The sequence below is a fragment of the Bos javanicus genome, chromosome 10, assembly GCF_032452875.1.
Source record: "Bos javanicus breed banteng chromosome 10, ARS-OSU_banteng_1.0, whole genome shotgun sequence".
NCBI lineage: Eukaryota > Metazoa > Chordata > Mammalia > Artiodactyla > Bovidae > Bos > Bos javanicus.
This window is the reverse complement of record NC_083877.1, coordinates 18978380-18994095: the sequence shown is the minus strand read 5'-3', so window position 1 is coordinate 18994095 and position 15716 is coordinate 18978380. Positions and strand designations below refer to the sequence as shown.

At 44.8% G+C, this 15716-nt stretch overlaps 1 protein-coding gene across 2 annotated transcripts in view; it reads left to right on the top strand.

Annotated features, from left to right (window-relative positions):
* The first annotated feature begins 61 nt into the window (after positions 1 to 61).
* The window catches only part of GRAMD2A (GRAM domain containing 2A), a 37891-nt gene continuing 22236 nt past the window's right edge, over positions 62 to 15716 (top strand). Inside the window, exon 1 of one of the 2 annotated variants that reach the window (XM_061430272.1) lies at positions 62 to 443. In XM_061430272.1, the coding sequence (XP_061286256.1) occupies positions 295 to 443 (149 nt within the window). In that variant the 5' untranslated portion in view covers positions 62 to 294. Of the gene's footprint in view, positions 444 to 1045; positions 1139 to 15716 lie in introns of those variants that run through there. The other variant, XM_061430273.1, reaches the window with a different exon arrangement.

The following is a 15716-nucleotide window of genomic DNA, read 5'->3' as shown; positions in this document are numbered from 1 at the left end:
AGAAACTCCCTACTCACTCCTCTGGTGTGGAGAGAAACTGAAACTGCCCTGGAGCTTGGGGTTGGGAGGTGTTGGAGGAGGGCGGGAATGGGCTGCTGCAGAGGGCTAAAGGCTCCAAGACAAATGGCTAAAGAGGAAGAACTTGAAACAAGTACCCAAGGCCCTCGCTGGGAAGGGCAAAGGATGCAGACCCAGGCCCAGGACTGCGGGACTTTCCAGTCCTGTGGACTGAGCGGTAGGATCTAAGCAGAGCGTGGGGCCCCACCTGGATCTGGAGAGAGGGAGGAACAACCAATGGGCTGGGCCCGTCCCGCGGGAGCAGCCAATGAACGGTCGGGGGCGTGTCTTCCGAGGCAGTCAGAAGTGGGCACTTGGTCCCCCGCGCTGTCTGAAGGCTCCGCGATGACAGCTTTGAGTCCGGGCGCGGCCGCCGGGGCGAGCAGGTAAGGGGGTGCAACCCGCGGACCGGGCTCTGGAGCCCGAAGTCCGCCTAGAAGGAACGCTATCCGGCGGGACCCAGCGCCCGCCGCGCCTCGGAGGATTCTGCCCGTGGGGCAGGCACTTTCCACCCTGCCAGAATGCGGCTCCGCTCCAGAGCTGCGCCGCGCGGGCCCCGGCGCCTCCCGGGCTGCGAGGTGTTGCGCGGGGGCGGGATGTCAGGCTGCCGGCGCTTCCTGCTAGGGGTTTGAACATCGGGGATGATGGACGTCCGGGCGGCACCAGGGAGGTGGAGGCCACCCTCCTCGGGATACCTCCCGTGGTTCACCACCATCCTCCTCTGACGCCGTCGCTGGTCATTCATTCATTCGCTCATTCATTAATTAACTAGTCACATGGACCTCCTTTCCCAACTACCCCAACCCCAAGGGCTAGTCTTTCCCTTCTGGCCCCCGGAAGGTTCAGCCTCTCTCTTCTAACCGAGTCTGTAATTGTAGCGGCGCTCTGTTGCCTAGGAGGCAGCTTGGAGCTGTCCCAGCACGACTCGGCCGCACCCCTGCGTCGTGCCCGTCCACGTCGGGCGGGCTGGGGCCAGTCTCTCAGCCTCGAGATCTGTTCCACAGTCACTCTTGGAAGAAGGAAAGTTCTTGCAGCTGGTCAAGCGGTAGGGAGGCAGCGCAGGTGAGAGGTGGCGTTTCAGGTATGATCAAGAATTGTGGCCTCTGCCCCCTGATGTCTTGGGCCCCTGCGGGTAGGATTATTTGGGGAAGAAGGAGGAGTCAGTGGTTGAAGCCCTCAACTGCTGCCCTTGTCCAGGTCCCAAACCCTACAGCCAGAGCTCTGAAGGGCAGCCTAGCACCCCTGGCCATCCAGCCCTGGGGCAGATAATGTGGATGCAGTGTGACCCAGTGCCCAAGCAGGACAAGTACGTGGAGCTGGCAGAAGGCTTAAGGGCTCCCTCTGTCCTGTCCTCAGAGAAGCTGGTGAAGTCCTACACAGCTGGCATTTGCCCTTGTTGGCTTTGCTTGCCCCACCCACCCTTGCAGGAATCAGACTCCTAGGGAAAGAATGTCCTAACAATCCACGATGCCTTTGCTCCAATGTACATCTCTAGCTGGCTCTGAAGTCCAGTTCCTTTCACAGCAAAGACTTATGGGGCTTCAGGGAGAGAGGAGTAGAGGGTGTATATCTCCCATCCCCATCCTCATTCTGCAGTGAGGAGGGTTTGCTCCTTCTGTAGTCTTCGGATCGCACAGACAGACACTCGGGTCTGAGGCTGTGGTTCTATAGGCCCAGTTACGGAGAAGGCGATGGCACCCCACTCCAGTACTCTTGCCTGGAAAATCCCATGGACGGAGGGGCCTGGTGGGCGGCAGCCCATGGGGTCGCTAGGAGTCGGACACAACTGAGCGACTTCACTTTCACTTTTCACTTTCATGCATTGGAGAAGGAAATGGCAACCCACTCCAGTGTTCTTGCCTGGAGAATTCCAGGGACCGGGGAGCCTGGTGGGCTGCCGTCTATAGGGTCGCACAGAGTCAGACACGACTGAAGCGACTTAGCAGCAGCAGAAGGCCCAGTTAAGCAGTGAATATCTCTGGGACAAATGGGCAGATATAGAGCACAAAGCTGACAGAAGATGCTACTGAGCTTCCAGGAGCATTTCTGCAGGGGCCAAACCGAAGTTCTCATTCTTGACTTGCCTTTGGGAGAATTTTCTGAATAGCATAGTGGGGTCAATCTAGGTCCTATCCAGGCCTTGATGTTACTGATTGCTTTGATGTTTCTTAGCTTAGCTGGGTGCTTGGAGCTTTAGTGTAGACCAGGAGGATCTGTGTGCCAATCCATCCACCTAAGATCCCTGAGGTTGAGGTCACCAGTACTCAAGATGGGCTCTGCCAGCCAGACTTCCTGAAGTTCTTCCACATGCCTGTTTGGGTGGCCCCTCCTAGTCCTTAACCTGGTTAAGTTGCGGCTTTGGCCCTTGAATGCCACATACCATACTTATCGGACCAGCATGAAGAGCCTCTCTTGTCAGAATTTCCTATTTTGCAATGACCTGGGACAAGTCAGGTCTCCTTTCTGGGCCTGCTTTGCCATTGTAAGGTAAGGAGAATGGATTGTAGGCTCCTTAAATGGCTTTTCTGTGCAGCCATTCAGTGATTCTGCTAACTAGCCTGTTTCCCCCTTGATTTTTGAAGGTATTTTATCTCTTTACATAATTACTTCGTTGCCATGACTACCTACAGTGTTGAGACCCATGAAGCATTCCACTTTGGTATCCAGGGTCTGAGTCCAGACACCAGAAAATAATTTCCTTTTTTCTTTCCTGAGAAGTGAAAATAATTCCACCCAATTCAGCAGCCCTCTTTTAAGCAAGGGTAAGTTTGGCATGAAGTCAGCCTTGGCTGCTGTGCTGCTATTCACCTGGGCTGCAGGGCATGAGTCTGTCACCACCTGTTATCACCAGCCTTTGAAGCTTTGATTAATTCCCCAGCTGTTTACTAATGTAGGAAAGGAAGGAGGATGGGGACATCAAGGAAGGGGATGGAGCTTCCTCTGTAATCAAGAAGTACCTGGGCTTCCCTGGTGGTCCAGTGGTTAAGAATTCACCTGCCAAGGCAGGCAACACAGGTTTGATCCCTAGTCCAGGAAGATTCCATATGCCATGGAGCAACTGAGCCCATGGGCCACTACTACTGAAGCCCAAATGCCCTAGAGCCCATGCTCCGCAATAGCAGAAGCCACCACAACGCGAAGCCTCTGTACCACAGCTGGAGAGTAGTCCCTGCTCACCACAACTAGAGAAAGTCTGCACACAGCAATGAAGACCTGGCTCAGCCAAAAACAAGAAATAAACTAATTTAAAAAGAAAATTAAAAAAAAAAAAAGTACCTGCTTCTCCACGGAGTCCCTGGTGGCCAAAGCACATATAGAAGGTGCTATTCCCAAGAAAATAAGCCACTACAGGGTAGGCTGGTGCCTCCCTTCTCCCCACCACAACCACACATTTTCATTAGTTTACAAATGCTTGGTCAGAATTTAGGACTGGGGTATTGAATAATCTATGGAGGTTGAGCCAGTCTCTAAGTCTTTGTCCTAAATTAGTGTTTCCCTCAAGTGATGTTTAAAATCTACTGGGAAAGCACATTGTTAATTTTTATTTTGTTTATTTATTTTTAAATATTGATTTATTTATCTGGCTGTGTCAGGTCTTAGTTGTGGCATGCAGGATCTTTGGATATGGCATGCGAACTCTGGGTGATGGCGTGTGGGGTCTAGTTCCCTGACCAGGAATCCTGGGCCACCTGCATTGGAAGTGTGGAGTCTTAGCTACTGGACTGCCAGGGACGTCCCCCGATATATTTTAGTATGCACACTGTTCTAGATACATGTAATTTTTTTCAATGTTATATAATGCTATCCTTTGTGTTAAACTTATTTTTAATGTTTTAATAGTGAAATATTTTAATCATTACATAGACTTTTATTGTATGAATAAACCATACTTTGTGTTCTATTTTTTTCCTTTTTTAACTACACTTCAGTGAATATTTGTATACATTTAAATTTGTGTCCAATTATTTCCTGAGAGTAAATTGTTTGAAGTGGAATTTATGGGTCTGTCGGGTATCTACATGTAAATGTATGTATCTATTCACATACTGCTCTCCTACACAGGAGTGTGAGACTGTCCATTCACCAAAATGTTGATCAACCATAGATGTTATTACACTTTTAAGCCTTTGAAATTTAATAAGTAAAGAAAATATCACTTCTACTTTTTTATTTTTAAATATCTTTATTATTTTTGTTGATTTTAAAGACATTACACCCCTGTTATAGTAATTTCAGGCAAAACAGAAACTATTGAGAGTGAATTCTTCCCTGAGATATCATCACTGTTGTTTGATACAGAATTTTTTTTATTGTTTCTTTTGTTTGTTTGTTTTACTTTTTTATACAGAATTTTTAATTTTATAAATGAGTTATATTTTTTTAACTTTTTACATTTTATGTTGGATTAAAAATGTTGATTAAAAATGTTGTGATAGTTTTCAGGAGAGCAGCAAAGGGACTCAGCCATACATATACATGTATTCATTCTCCCCCAAACTCCCCTCCCATCCAGGCTGCCATAACATTGAGCAGAGTTCCCTATGCTATACAGTAGGTCCCTGTTGGTTATTCATTTTAAGTGTCTTTACAAATGCTATTTATTCATTTATGGCTGCTCTAGGTCTTCATTACTGCTCCCAGGCTTTCTCTAGGTGCAGCGAGCGGGAGCCACTCTTCATTGCGGTGTGCGGGCTTCTCACTGTGGTGGTTTTTCTTGGCCTCTAGGGCTACAGCATGTGGGTTCAGTAGTTGTAGCTCGTGGGCTCCAGAGCGCAGGCTTAGTAGTTGTGGTACATGAGCTTAATTGCCCTGTGACACATGGAATCTTTCTGGACCGGGGATTGAACTCGTGTCCCCTGCACTGGCAGGCAGATTCTTTACCACTGGACCACCAGGGAAGTCCTGGTTATCCATCTTAAATATAGCAGTGTGTACATGTTAATCCCAAACTCCCTAACTTTCCTTTCCCCCTGTTCCTCCCCTCTGGCAACCATAAATTCATTCTCTAAGTCTGTGAGTCTGTTCTGTAAATAAGTTCATCTATATCATTTCTTATTAGATTCTGCATATAAGGGATGCCATATGATATTTCTCCTTCTCTGTCTGACTTACTTCACTGAATATGACTATCTCTAGGTCCATCCATGTTGCTACAAATGGCATTATTTAATTCTTTTTAATGACTAAGTAATATTCCCTTGCATATATGAACACATCTTCTTTATCCATTCCTCTGGCAGTGGAAATTTAGGTTTCTTCCATGTCTTTGGCTATTGTAAACAGTGCTGCAATGAACACTGGGGTGCGTACATCCTTTCAGATGACATTTTTCTCCAGATATAGGCCCAGGAGTGGGATTGCAGGGTAGCTATATTTTTAGTTTTTTAAGGAACCTCCATACAGTTCGCCATAGTCACTGTACCAATTTACATTTCCTTCAACAGTGTAGAAGAGTTCCCTTCTTTCCACATAAATGGGGTATATCTGGGTTACTAACTTAATATACTTTTTGCTAAACAACACATTTTTTACTTTTTTTCCATATTAGCAATGCAGCTAGCTATACTCTATTCTTTTAGTCAATTGCATAGGAATCGATTATATTGGTAAAATACTATTTTGGTATTTCTATGTTTTTCCTCATAATTATTTAATTTCCTCTTAATTTATAGGAATATAAATTTTTGCCTACTTATCCACTTATTTCCTTATAACAAGTTGCATGGAATGGAGTTTTAGGGTCAAAGGATTTACATTTCTTTTTTTTTTTTTTTTGGATTTACATTTCTTAAAGCATCTGATATATGTCCGAAAGGTTAACTTAGTTTTAAGTCTCATGGAAAATAAGAATGCTTATTTTTCCACATATATCCTTGGAAATATTGAGCACTCTGATTTTTTTTTTAATGTTTATCAGTAAAGTAGGTAAGAGAGAGCTCTCTTCTTTTGTGACTTGCCCATTCATATTCTTTGCGCACTTTTCTATTAGATTGTCTGCCTTTTTCTTACTGACGTAGATGAGTTATCATTTAAAAATGCCAGTCCTTTTTCGGAGAAGGCAATGGCACCCCACTCCAGTACTCTTGCCTGGAAAATCCCATGGACGGAGGAGCCTGGTGGGCTGTAGTCCATGGGGTCGCTAAGAGTCAGACACGACTGAGCGACTTCACTTTCACTTTTCCCTTTCATGCACTGGAGAAGAAAATGGCAACCCACTCCAGTGTTCTTGCCTGGAGAATCCCAGGGATGGGGGAGCCAGGGGGCTGCCGTCTATGGGGTCGCACAGAGTCGGACACGACTGAAGCGACTTAGCAGCAGTAGCAGCAGTCCTTTTTCAGTTTAATTTTTTAATGTTGTTTCAGTCAGTTCAGTTCAGTCACTCAGTCGTGTCTGACTCTTTGCATTTGTTTACTTCACCTTTAAAATTTTTATTTATTCGTTTTGGATGCACTGCGCAGTAGGTGGGATCTTAGTTCCCCTACCAGAGATGGAACCTGTGTCCCCTGCAGTGGAAGAGCAAAGTCTTAACTACTCACCACCAGGGAAGTCCTTTGTCAGTTTAAAATTTTAATGTATAGAGGTTTTTAATTTTTATGCAATTAAGTATTTTCTTTTATGTGTTCTGGGTTTTATATCTTGCTTAGGAAGATGTTTCCTTATATAGTAATATTCTATTCTATTTTATTGATTTAGAAAATATTTGGACGTTTAATCTACCTGGAATTTATTTAGTGTGTTTTTATGAATGGTATGAGGTACCCAGTTGTTCCAATATCATTTTTTGGACAATCTCTTTTTCCCTTACTTATTTGAAACAGTTTCTTTTTAAAAAAGATTTTACTTTTGATGTGGGCCATTTTAAAGTCTTTATTGAATTTGTTACAATATTGCTTCTGTTTTATGTTTTGGTTTTTGGCCCTGAGGCATATGAGATCCTAGCTCTCCCATCAGGGATGAACCCACACCCTCTGCACTGGAAGGCAAAGTCTCAAGCACTGGACAGCCAGGGAAGTCCTGTGATTCTTTCTTATATACTAAATTCTCAGATACCCATAGATCATGTTCTGGCCTCCCTCTTACAGTCTATGATCTATTAATTTTTCCTAAACTAGTAAATATTTTAATTGTTCCAGCTTTGTAGTTTGTTCTGACATCTGGTAGGGCAAAACCCTTGCATGACAGTTGGGATAAATTCGCTTCTTTAAAACTTTCAATCTTCCCACTCAGGAACAGTTTATCTTTCCACTTATTCAAGTCTTCTTCCATGTTATTTTTAAAATGCCTGTGGTTTTCTTCTAGATTTTTCTACATTTTAAAAGTTTATTCTTGGGTAACATACATGTTGTTGCCACATGAATAGAATCATTTCCCCAAATATATTTCATAACTGTTTATTGCATGAGAAACTATTGATTTTTTATGTTGATCTTGTAACCACTAGAATAACAATTAAGTCTGTGAGAGTGTATTATTATGTGTCTATCTTCATCACAGCTCTGGCTGGCCCAGTGTCCAAATATAAGAATATCTGGGCCACTTTCTTATGATTTTTCCAGTTGAATATATATTCTCTAGGTAGTTCATGTTACCATCTTTCAAAGAATAATCATCTCTTTTTAATATATGAACCTTTTGTTTCTTTTTCATGCCTTTGTGCAATGACTAGAGCTTCCAGAACAATGCTGAATAACAGTGGCGAGAGCAAGCCTTCTTAGGGGTTTTCCACTAGCTGAACAATCTGGGGCTCTCCCGGGAAGAGAAGGTCCCAGGATCCAGTAAGCTCTTTCAGTTCAGTTCAGTGAGTTCAGTCGCTCAGTCGTGTCTGACTCTTTGCAACCCCATGAATTGCAGCACACCAGGCCTTCCTGTCCATCACCAACTCCCGGAGTTCACTCAGACTCACGTCCATCGAGTCAGTGATGCCATCCAGCCATCTCATCCTCCGTCGTCCCCTTCTCCTCCTGCCCTCAATCCCTCCCAGCATCAGAGTCTTTTCCAATGAGTCAACTCTTCGCATGAGGTGGCCAAAGTACTGGAGTTTCAGCTTTAGCATCATTCCTTCCAAAGAAATCCCAGGGCTGATCTCCTTCAGAATGGACTGGTTGGATCTCCTTGCAGTCCAAGGGACTCTCAAGAGTCTTCTCCAAGACCACAGTTCAAAAGCATCAGTTCTTTGGCGCTCAGCCTTCTTCACAGTCCAACTCTTACATCCATACATGATCACTGGAAAAACCATAGCCTTGACTAGACGGACCTTTGTTGTCAAAGTAATGTCTCTGCTTTTGAATATGCTATCTAGGTTGGTCATAACTTTCCTTTATATATATATGTAACTTTCCTTTAAGACTAGGTTATCGCCCAGGAATCGGAACCCTTACACAAGAACGGGTACGGCTTGGGGAGCCTAGTTAGCAGAAGCCTGGGCGGGGCAAGGAGCTGGATCCTGCCTGGGACACTCCAAATCCGGACCAACTACCGGGTTTGGGTGCTGGACGGGGCGCGGGCTCCGTTTCCAGGGTGCAGGAGGTGCTCTACTCCAACAGCCTCTGGTCTACGCAGGCTTTTGCTCTTCCGCCTAGGGACCCACCGGCCGCATCAAGGGGTGCGCAGGGCAGGCAGGGCGGGCTCTCTGGCACGGAGCCCTGCGTTGCTGGAATTCTGGGTGTGGCTGCGCTCTTGGCGCCGGGTGCCTGCGGGCTCCTCAGCCCTTCCCAGGGCAGACGCAGAAAATGGACTTGTGGTTCGCGGGCTGCGGCAGAGACACGCCAGGGGCAGAGGAGCGTCAGGTGAGGGTGGCTGGGGAAGGCTGGACCAGGCAGGGAGGATTCGGGCAACGGCAGCGTCCGCTTCCTCCACCCCAGCTTAGTCGGGTGAGAGAGGTACAGTCCCTTCTCCTTCCCATCCCCCAGAATCTCTGTGGCCTTTTGCAGGATCCGAGGTCGGTGTGGCGCTGAGCTGGCCGGTGACCTAGGCTTCCGGCTGTGTTCGGCAGCATCCTCACTTGTGTTCAGAGGCCTGTGCTCACTGTCAGTCCCTGGGATGCAGTCACCAGCGTGGGAGGGAGCAGGGAGGGAGCAGGGAGGAGCAGAGCTTCAGCTGTGGATTCAGACTCGCCACTGCCGCATGGATCCTCTCCTGGTTGTGGACTGCCTTTCAGCCTTCCTGCAGTTTGGCCTCCCAGCAAACTTCCTGCTTTCCCATTCCTCCTTTTTGAAGCACTCTTTTGGCTTCCACGACAACCTATGCACCTGGTTTTCTTTCTGCCTCTTGGGCCACCTTCTCTTGTCTCCTTGGGGCATTCCTCTTCCTCCTCCACACAGACTTTTTCTTTTAAAAAAGACTTAGTTTTATTTATTTGGCTGTGCTAAGTCTTGGTTGCCACGCTTGGGATCTTGATATTCATTCAACATGCGGGATGTTTAGCTGCAGCTTGGGAACTCTGAGTAGTGGCACGTGGGATAGAGTTCCCCATCCAGGGATGAAACCTAGGTCCCGTGCCCTGGGAATGTGCAGTCAGCCACTGGACCACCAGGGAAACCCCTTCCAACCCAGTCTTTAAGTGTTGTAGTTCTTGAGGTCCCCTGCTCTCCTCTCCAACCCCCATCCTTCTCATGGAGAAATAACTCACACACCATAAAATTCATCCTTTCAAAATGTGCCATTCAGTGACTTTCACTGTATCCATAGAGCTGTGTAACCATGATCACTGTCTAATTCCAGAACAGTTTAATCATCCCCCCGAATAAGCCCTGTGTGCCTTAGTCACTTCCATTTCCCCTTCCCTCCAACCCCTGGCAACTACTGATCTACTTTCTGTCTCTGTGGATCTGCCACTTCTGGACATTCCCTGTACATAGAGTCATACAATATGTGGTCTTTTGCAACTGGCCTTTCACTTAGCATAAAGTTTTAAGGTCCATCATGTTGCAATATATATCAGTACTTCATTCCTTTGTATGACTGAATTATGTTCCACTGTATGGATATACCACATTTTGCTTATCTATTCATTAGCTGGGTGTTTGGGTTTCCATTTTTGGCTATAATAGTAATGGTAATGGTAATAGTAATAATAATAGTAATGGTAATAATTATCATAATGCTATGAGCATTCCTTTTTTGAAAACTTTAAAATTGTAGTACAGTTGATTTGTGATGTTAATTTCTGCTGTACAGCAAAGTGATTCAGTTATATACATATATACATTCTTTTAATACTCTTTTCCATTATGGCTTAGTATAGGATATTGAATATAGTTCCCTGTGTTATACAGTAGGACTTTTTTGTTTATTTATCCTATATATAAGAGCTTGCATCTGCTAATCCCAAACTCCCAGTCCATCCCTCTCCCACCTGCCTTCCTTCTTAGCGATCACAGTTCTGTTTTTTTCTGTGAGTCTGTTTTGTAGATAAGTTCATTTGTGTCTTACTTGAGATTCCACATATAAATGATATCATATGGTATTTGTCTTTCTGTTCTGACTACTTCCTTTAGTGTGATAGTCTCTAGGTCCATCCATGTTGTTGCAAATGGCATTCTTTCATTCTTTTTATGGCTGAGTAGTATTCCATCGGAGAAGGCAATGGCACCCCACTCCAGTACTCTTACCTGGAAAATCCCATGGATGGAGGAGCCTGGTGGGATGCAATCCATGGGGTCGCTACGTGTCGGACACGACTGAACAACTTCACTTTCACTTTTCACTTTCATGCATTGGAGAAGGAAATGGCAACCCACTCCAGTGTTCTTGCCTGGAGAATCCCAGGGACGATGGAGCCTATTGGGCTGCCATCTACGGGGTTGCACAGAGGCGGACACGACTGAAGCGACTTAGCAGCAGCAGTAGCAGCAGTATTCCATTGTGTATATACCACATCTTCTTCATTCATGCACCTGTTGATGGGCATTTAGGTTGTTTTCATGCTATGGCTATTACAAATAGCAGCCAAGTGCTGCTATGAACATAGGCTTGCATGCGTCTTTTGAATTGTAGTTTTGTCTGGATATATGCCCAGGAGGGGATTGCTGGATTATATGGGAATTCTGTTTTTAGTTTTGAGGAATCTCTGTACTGTTTTCCATAGGTGCTGCACCAAATTACATTCCTTCCAACAGAGTAGGAAGGTTTCCTCTGCTATGAGCATTCTTGTACAAGATTTTGTGTGCATATATATTTTCAGTTTTGGGGGGTATGTACCTAGAAGTAGAATTGCTGGGTTGTATAGTAAATGTTTAACAATTTGAAGAATCACCAAACTGTTTTCCAAAGCAGTTGCACCATTTTACAATCCCAGAAGCAATGTATGAGAGTTCCAATTTCTCCTCCTCATCACCAACACCTGATATAAATCACAGCCTCTTGGGGATGTAAAGTGGTATCTCATTGTGGTTTTGATTTGTATTTCCTTGATGACTAATGATGTTGAGTATCTTTTTGTGTACTTATTGGTCATTTGATATCTTCTTTGGAAAAGTGTTTATGTAAACATTTGCCCATTTTTAGTTGGATTATTTGTCTTTTTATTGTTCAGTTTTAAGAATTCTTTTTAAAAATTTTAATTGTTGGATTAAAAAACACATAACATAAAATTTACCATCTTAACCATTTCTAAGTTCATTTGTACGGTTCAATAGTGTTAAATATACATATTCATATTGTTGTACAACCTGTTTCCAGAACTTTTTCACCTTGCAAAACTGAAACTCTACATCCATTAAATAACTCTCCACCCACCCCCACCCCCACCCCCAGCCTCTGGCAACCACCACTCTGCTGTTTTTATGAATCTGACTACTCTAGATCCTTCATATAAGTGGAGTCATAAAGCATTTGTATTTTTGTAATTGGCTCTTTTTCACTTAGTATAATACCTACAAGTTTGTAAGAGCTTTTAAATATATTCTAGATACTAGTCCCTCATCAGATCTCTGATTTACAACTATTTTCTCTCATTCTGTTAGTCACCTTTTCACTTTTTCAATGATATCATTAGCAGTACAAAAGTTTCTAATTTTGATGTAGTTCAACGTATCTATTCTGCTGTTTCTTGTGTTTGGGTGTCACATCTTAAGAGATTGAGAGTCAGGAGCAAAGAGAACATCTGTGTTCTCACTTGTCTCCAGCTCTTTGTGAAGTTATGGATGGTTACCTGCTGTCCATGGTTTTCCAGGCAAGAATACTGGAGTGGGTTGCCATTTACTACTCCAGGGGATCTTCCTGACCCACGTCTCTTGTGTCTCCTGAACAGCAGGCAAGTATCTTACAAGACTGTGGCCTAATCAGAGATTTACACCCATGATTTCTTCTAAGAGTTTTAGCACTGACATTTAAAAAAAATGTATTTATTTATTTGGCTGCATCGAGTCTTGGTTGTGGCACGCAAAACCTTTCTTGGTGGTGCACAGACTGTCTATTTGTGGCACATGGGCTCTGGAGCATAAGAGTTCAGTAGTCAGGACGTGCTGGCTTACCTGCTCCACAGCATGTGGAATCTTAATTCCCCAACCAGGGATTGAATCTGTGTCTCTTGCATTGCAAGGCAGAATCTTTTTTTTTAATTTAATAATTGTATTTATTTATTTAGTTTTGGCTGTGCTGGGTCTTTGTTGCTGCGTGGGCTTTTCTTTAGTCGCAGTGCGCAGGCTTTCATGGTGGTGGCTTCTCTTGTTGCAGAGCACAGGCTCTAGGGCACTCGGGCTTCAGTAGTTGCAACTCGTGGGCTCAATACTTGTGGCTCCCGAGCTCTACAGCACAGACTCAACAGGTGAGTTAGTTGCTCAATAGTTTATAGGAGTTAAACTCAATGAGTTTATAGGAGGGAGGCAGAGTGGCCGGGCTTAGTTGCTCCATGGCATGTAAGATCTTCCTGGATCCTGCATTGGCATGTGGATTCTTTACACTGAGCCACCAGGGAAGCCCCTGCAAGGCGGATTCTCAACCACTGGACCACTAGGAAAGTCCCAGCTCTGGCATGTTTGAGTTAGTTTTTGTGTATGCTGTGCCATAGGGATCCAACTTAATTCCTGGCCTGTGAATATCCAGTTGTTCCTGCACCATTTGCTGAAAAGTCTGCTCTCTGCCCGACTGTTCTGGTCTTAGCACCCTTATCCATAGCTTCTCTTCTTTAGGGGAGAAGAAGATTCCCTGAGGGATCTTCCTAGCTCCTGTACCCATTCATGGGCCAATAACTCAGGAATTTCTCCCTTCAGCCTGGAGTTTTCTTCTGAGCTCCTCACTCATATATAACTTGACATCTCTACTTAAATGCTTCTCACATATCTTTAAGACTGAACTCATGATTATTTCCCCTGCTTCATCTCAGCAAAACAGACCAGTACCTACTCGCTTAAGCCAGAAATCTAAAATCATATTTGATACATTTTCCCTTACATTCCACATCCAACTGATCACCAAGTCCAGATTGGTTCACAATTACACTCATCTCACATGCTAGTAAAGTAATGCTCAAAATTCTCCAGGCCAGGCTTCAGCAATATGTGAACCATGAACTTCCTGATGTTCAAGCTGGTTTTAGAAAAGGCAGAGGAACCAGAGATCAAATTGCCAACATCCGCTGGATCATGGAAAAAGCAAGAGAGTTCCAGAAAAACATCTATTTCTGCTTTATTGACTATGCCAAAGCCTTTGACTGTGTGGATCACAATAAACTGTGGAAAATTCTGAAAGAGATGGGAATACCAGACCATCTGATCTGCCTCTTGAGAAATTTGTATGCAGGTCAGGAAGCAACAGTTAGAACTGGACATGGAACAACAGACTGGTTCCAAATAGGAAAAGGAGTATGTCAAGGCTGTATATTGTCACCCTGCTTATTTAACTTATATGCAGAGTACATCATGAGAAACGCTGGACTGGAAGAAACACAAGCTGGAATCAAGATTGCCGGGAGAAATATCAATAACCTCAGATATGCAGATGACACCACCCTTATGGCAGAAAGTGAAGAGGAACTCAAAAGCCTCTTGATGAAAGTGAAAGAGGAGAGTGAAAAAGTTGGCTTAAAGCTCAACATTCAGAAAATGAAGATGGCATCTCGTCCCATCACTTCATGGGAAATAGATGGGGAAACAGTGGAAACAGAGTCAGCCTTTATTTTTGGGGGCTCCAAAATCATTGCAGATGGTGACTGCAGCCATGAAATTAAAAGACGCTTACTCCTTGGAAGGAAAGTTCTGACCAACCTAGATAGCATATTCAAAAGCAGAGACATTACTTTGCCAACAAAGGTCCGTCTAGTCAAGGCTATGGTTTTTCCTGTGGTCACGTATGGATATGAGAGTTGGACTGTGAAGATGGCTGAGTGCCAAAGAATTGATGCTTTTGAACTGTGGTGTTGGAGAAGACTCTTGAGAGTCCCTTGGACTGCAAGGAGCTCCAACCAGTCCATTCTGAAGGAGATCAGCCCTGGGATTTCTTTGGAGGGAATGATGCTGAAGCTGAAACTCCAGTACTTTGGCCACCTCATGCGAAGAGTTGACTCATTGGAAAAGACTCTGATGCTGGGAGGGATTGGGGGCAGGAGGAGAAGGGGACGACGGAGGATGAGATGGCTGGATGGCATCACTGCCTCGATGGACGTGAGTCTGAGTGAACTCCAGGAGTTGGTGATGGACAGGGAGGCCTGGCGTGCTGCGATTCATGGGGTCGCAAAGAGTCAAACACGACTGAGCGACTGAACTGAGAGATCTATGTATCATGAATCCCTCCTTCAACTTCCATCACCATGACTGCCACCAAGTCTGAGACATTGTTTCCCTGCTGGAATATAATCTCCTAAACTGTCTGTCTCCATGGAAAATTCTAAATATATACAAAAGAGGAGACTGGGACTTCCCTGGTGGTGCAGTGGATAGGAATCTGCCTGCCAATGCAGGGTTCAATCCAGGAAGATCTCACACGCTGCAGGGCAACTCAGCTCCTGCACCACAGCTACTGAGCCCACGCTCTGGAGCCTGTGAGCCACGACTACTGAAGCCCACGTGCCTAACGCCCGTGCCACGCAAGTAGAGAAGCCGCCACAAGGTGAAGTCCGTGCACTGCAAGGAAGAGTAGCCCCTGCTCCCTGCAACTAGAGAAAGCCCTTGCTAAGCAACAAAGACCCAGTGCAGCCAAAAATTAAAAAAAAAAAAAGAATGAATTAAAAAAAAAAAAGAATCACAGCCACTCTCTGGGTATCAAAAAAAAAAAAAAAGAAGGAGAGTTGTAAGATGGACCCCCCACCTCCATCCTAGGCTCCTGGCAATTTCTCCTGGGATCAGAGTTCTTCTGACCACAGAGTCAGTGACCATGTATCCATCACTACCAACTAAAATAACTACCAACATAAGGTTGTCCCCATTTCATCAATACTCATCCTCTACGCCCCCCACACTGTTTTGTATTTGAAAGAAATCTGTGTCTTAGGGTGATCTGTGATCACATATGCCAGCTCAAACAGATGCTGCTCCATACTCTTTTAACATACCAAATTGATAGTGTCTTTTCCCTTTTAAATCCCTTCATTGGTTCCCCCTAGCTTTTAAGAGAAGGACAAAAACCCTTACTGGGGTCCACTGGGCCCTGCATGATCTACCCTGCCTACCTCTCCAGCCCCATTGCTCATTACTTCACTGCTCACCTCTACCTTCCAGACACAA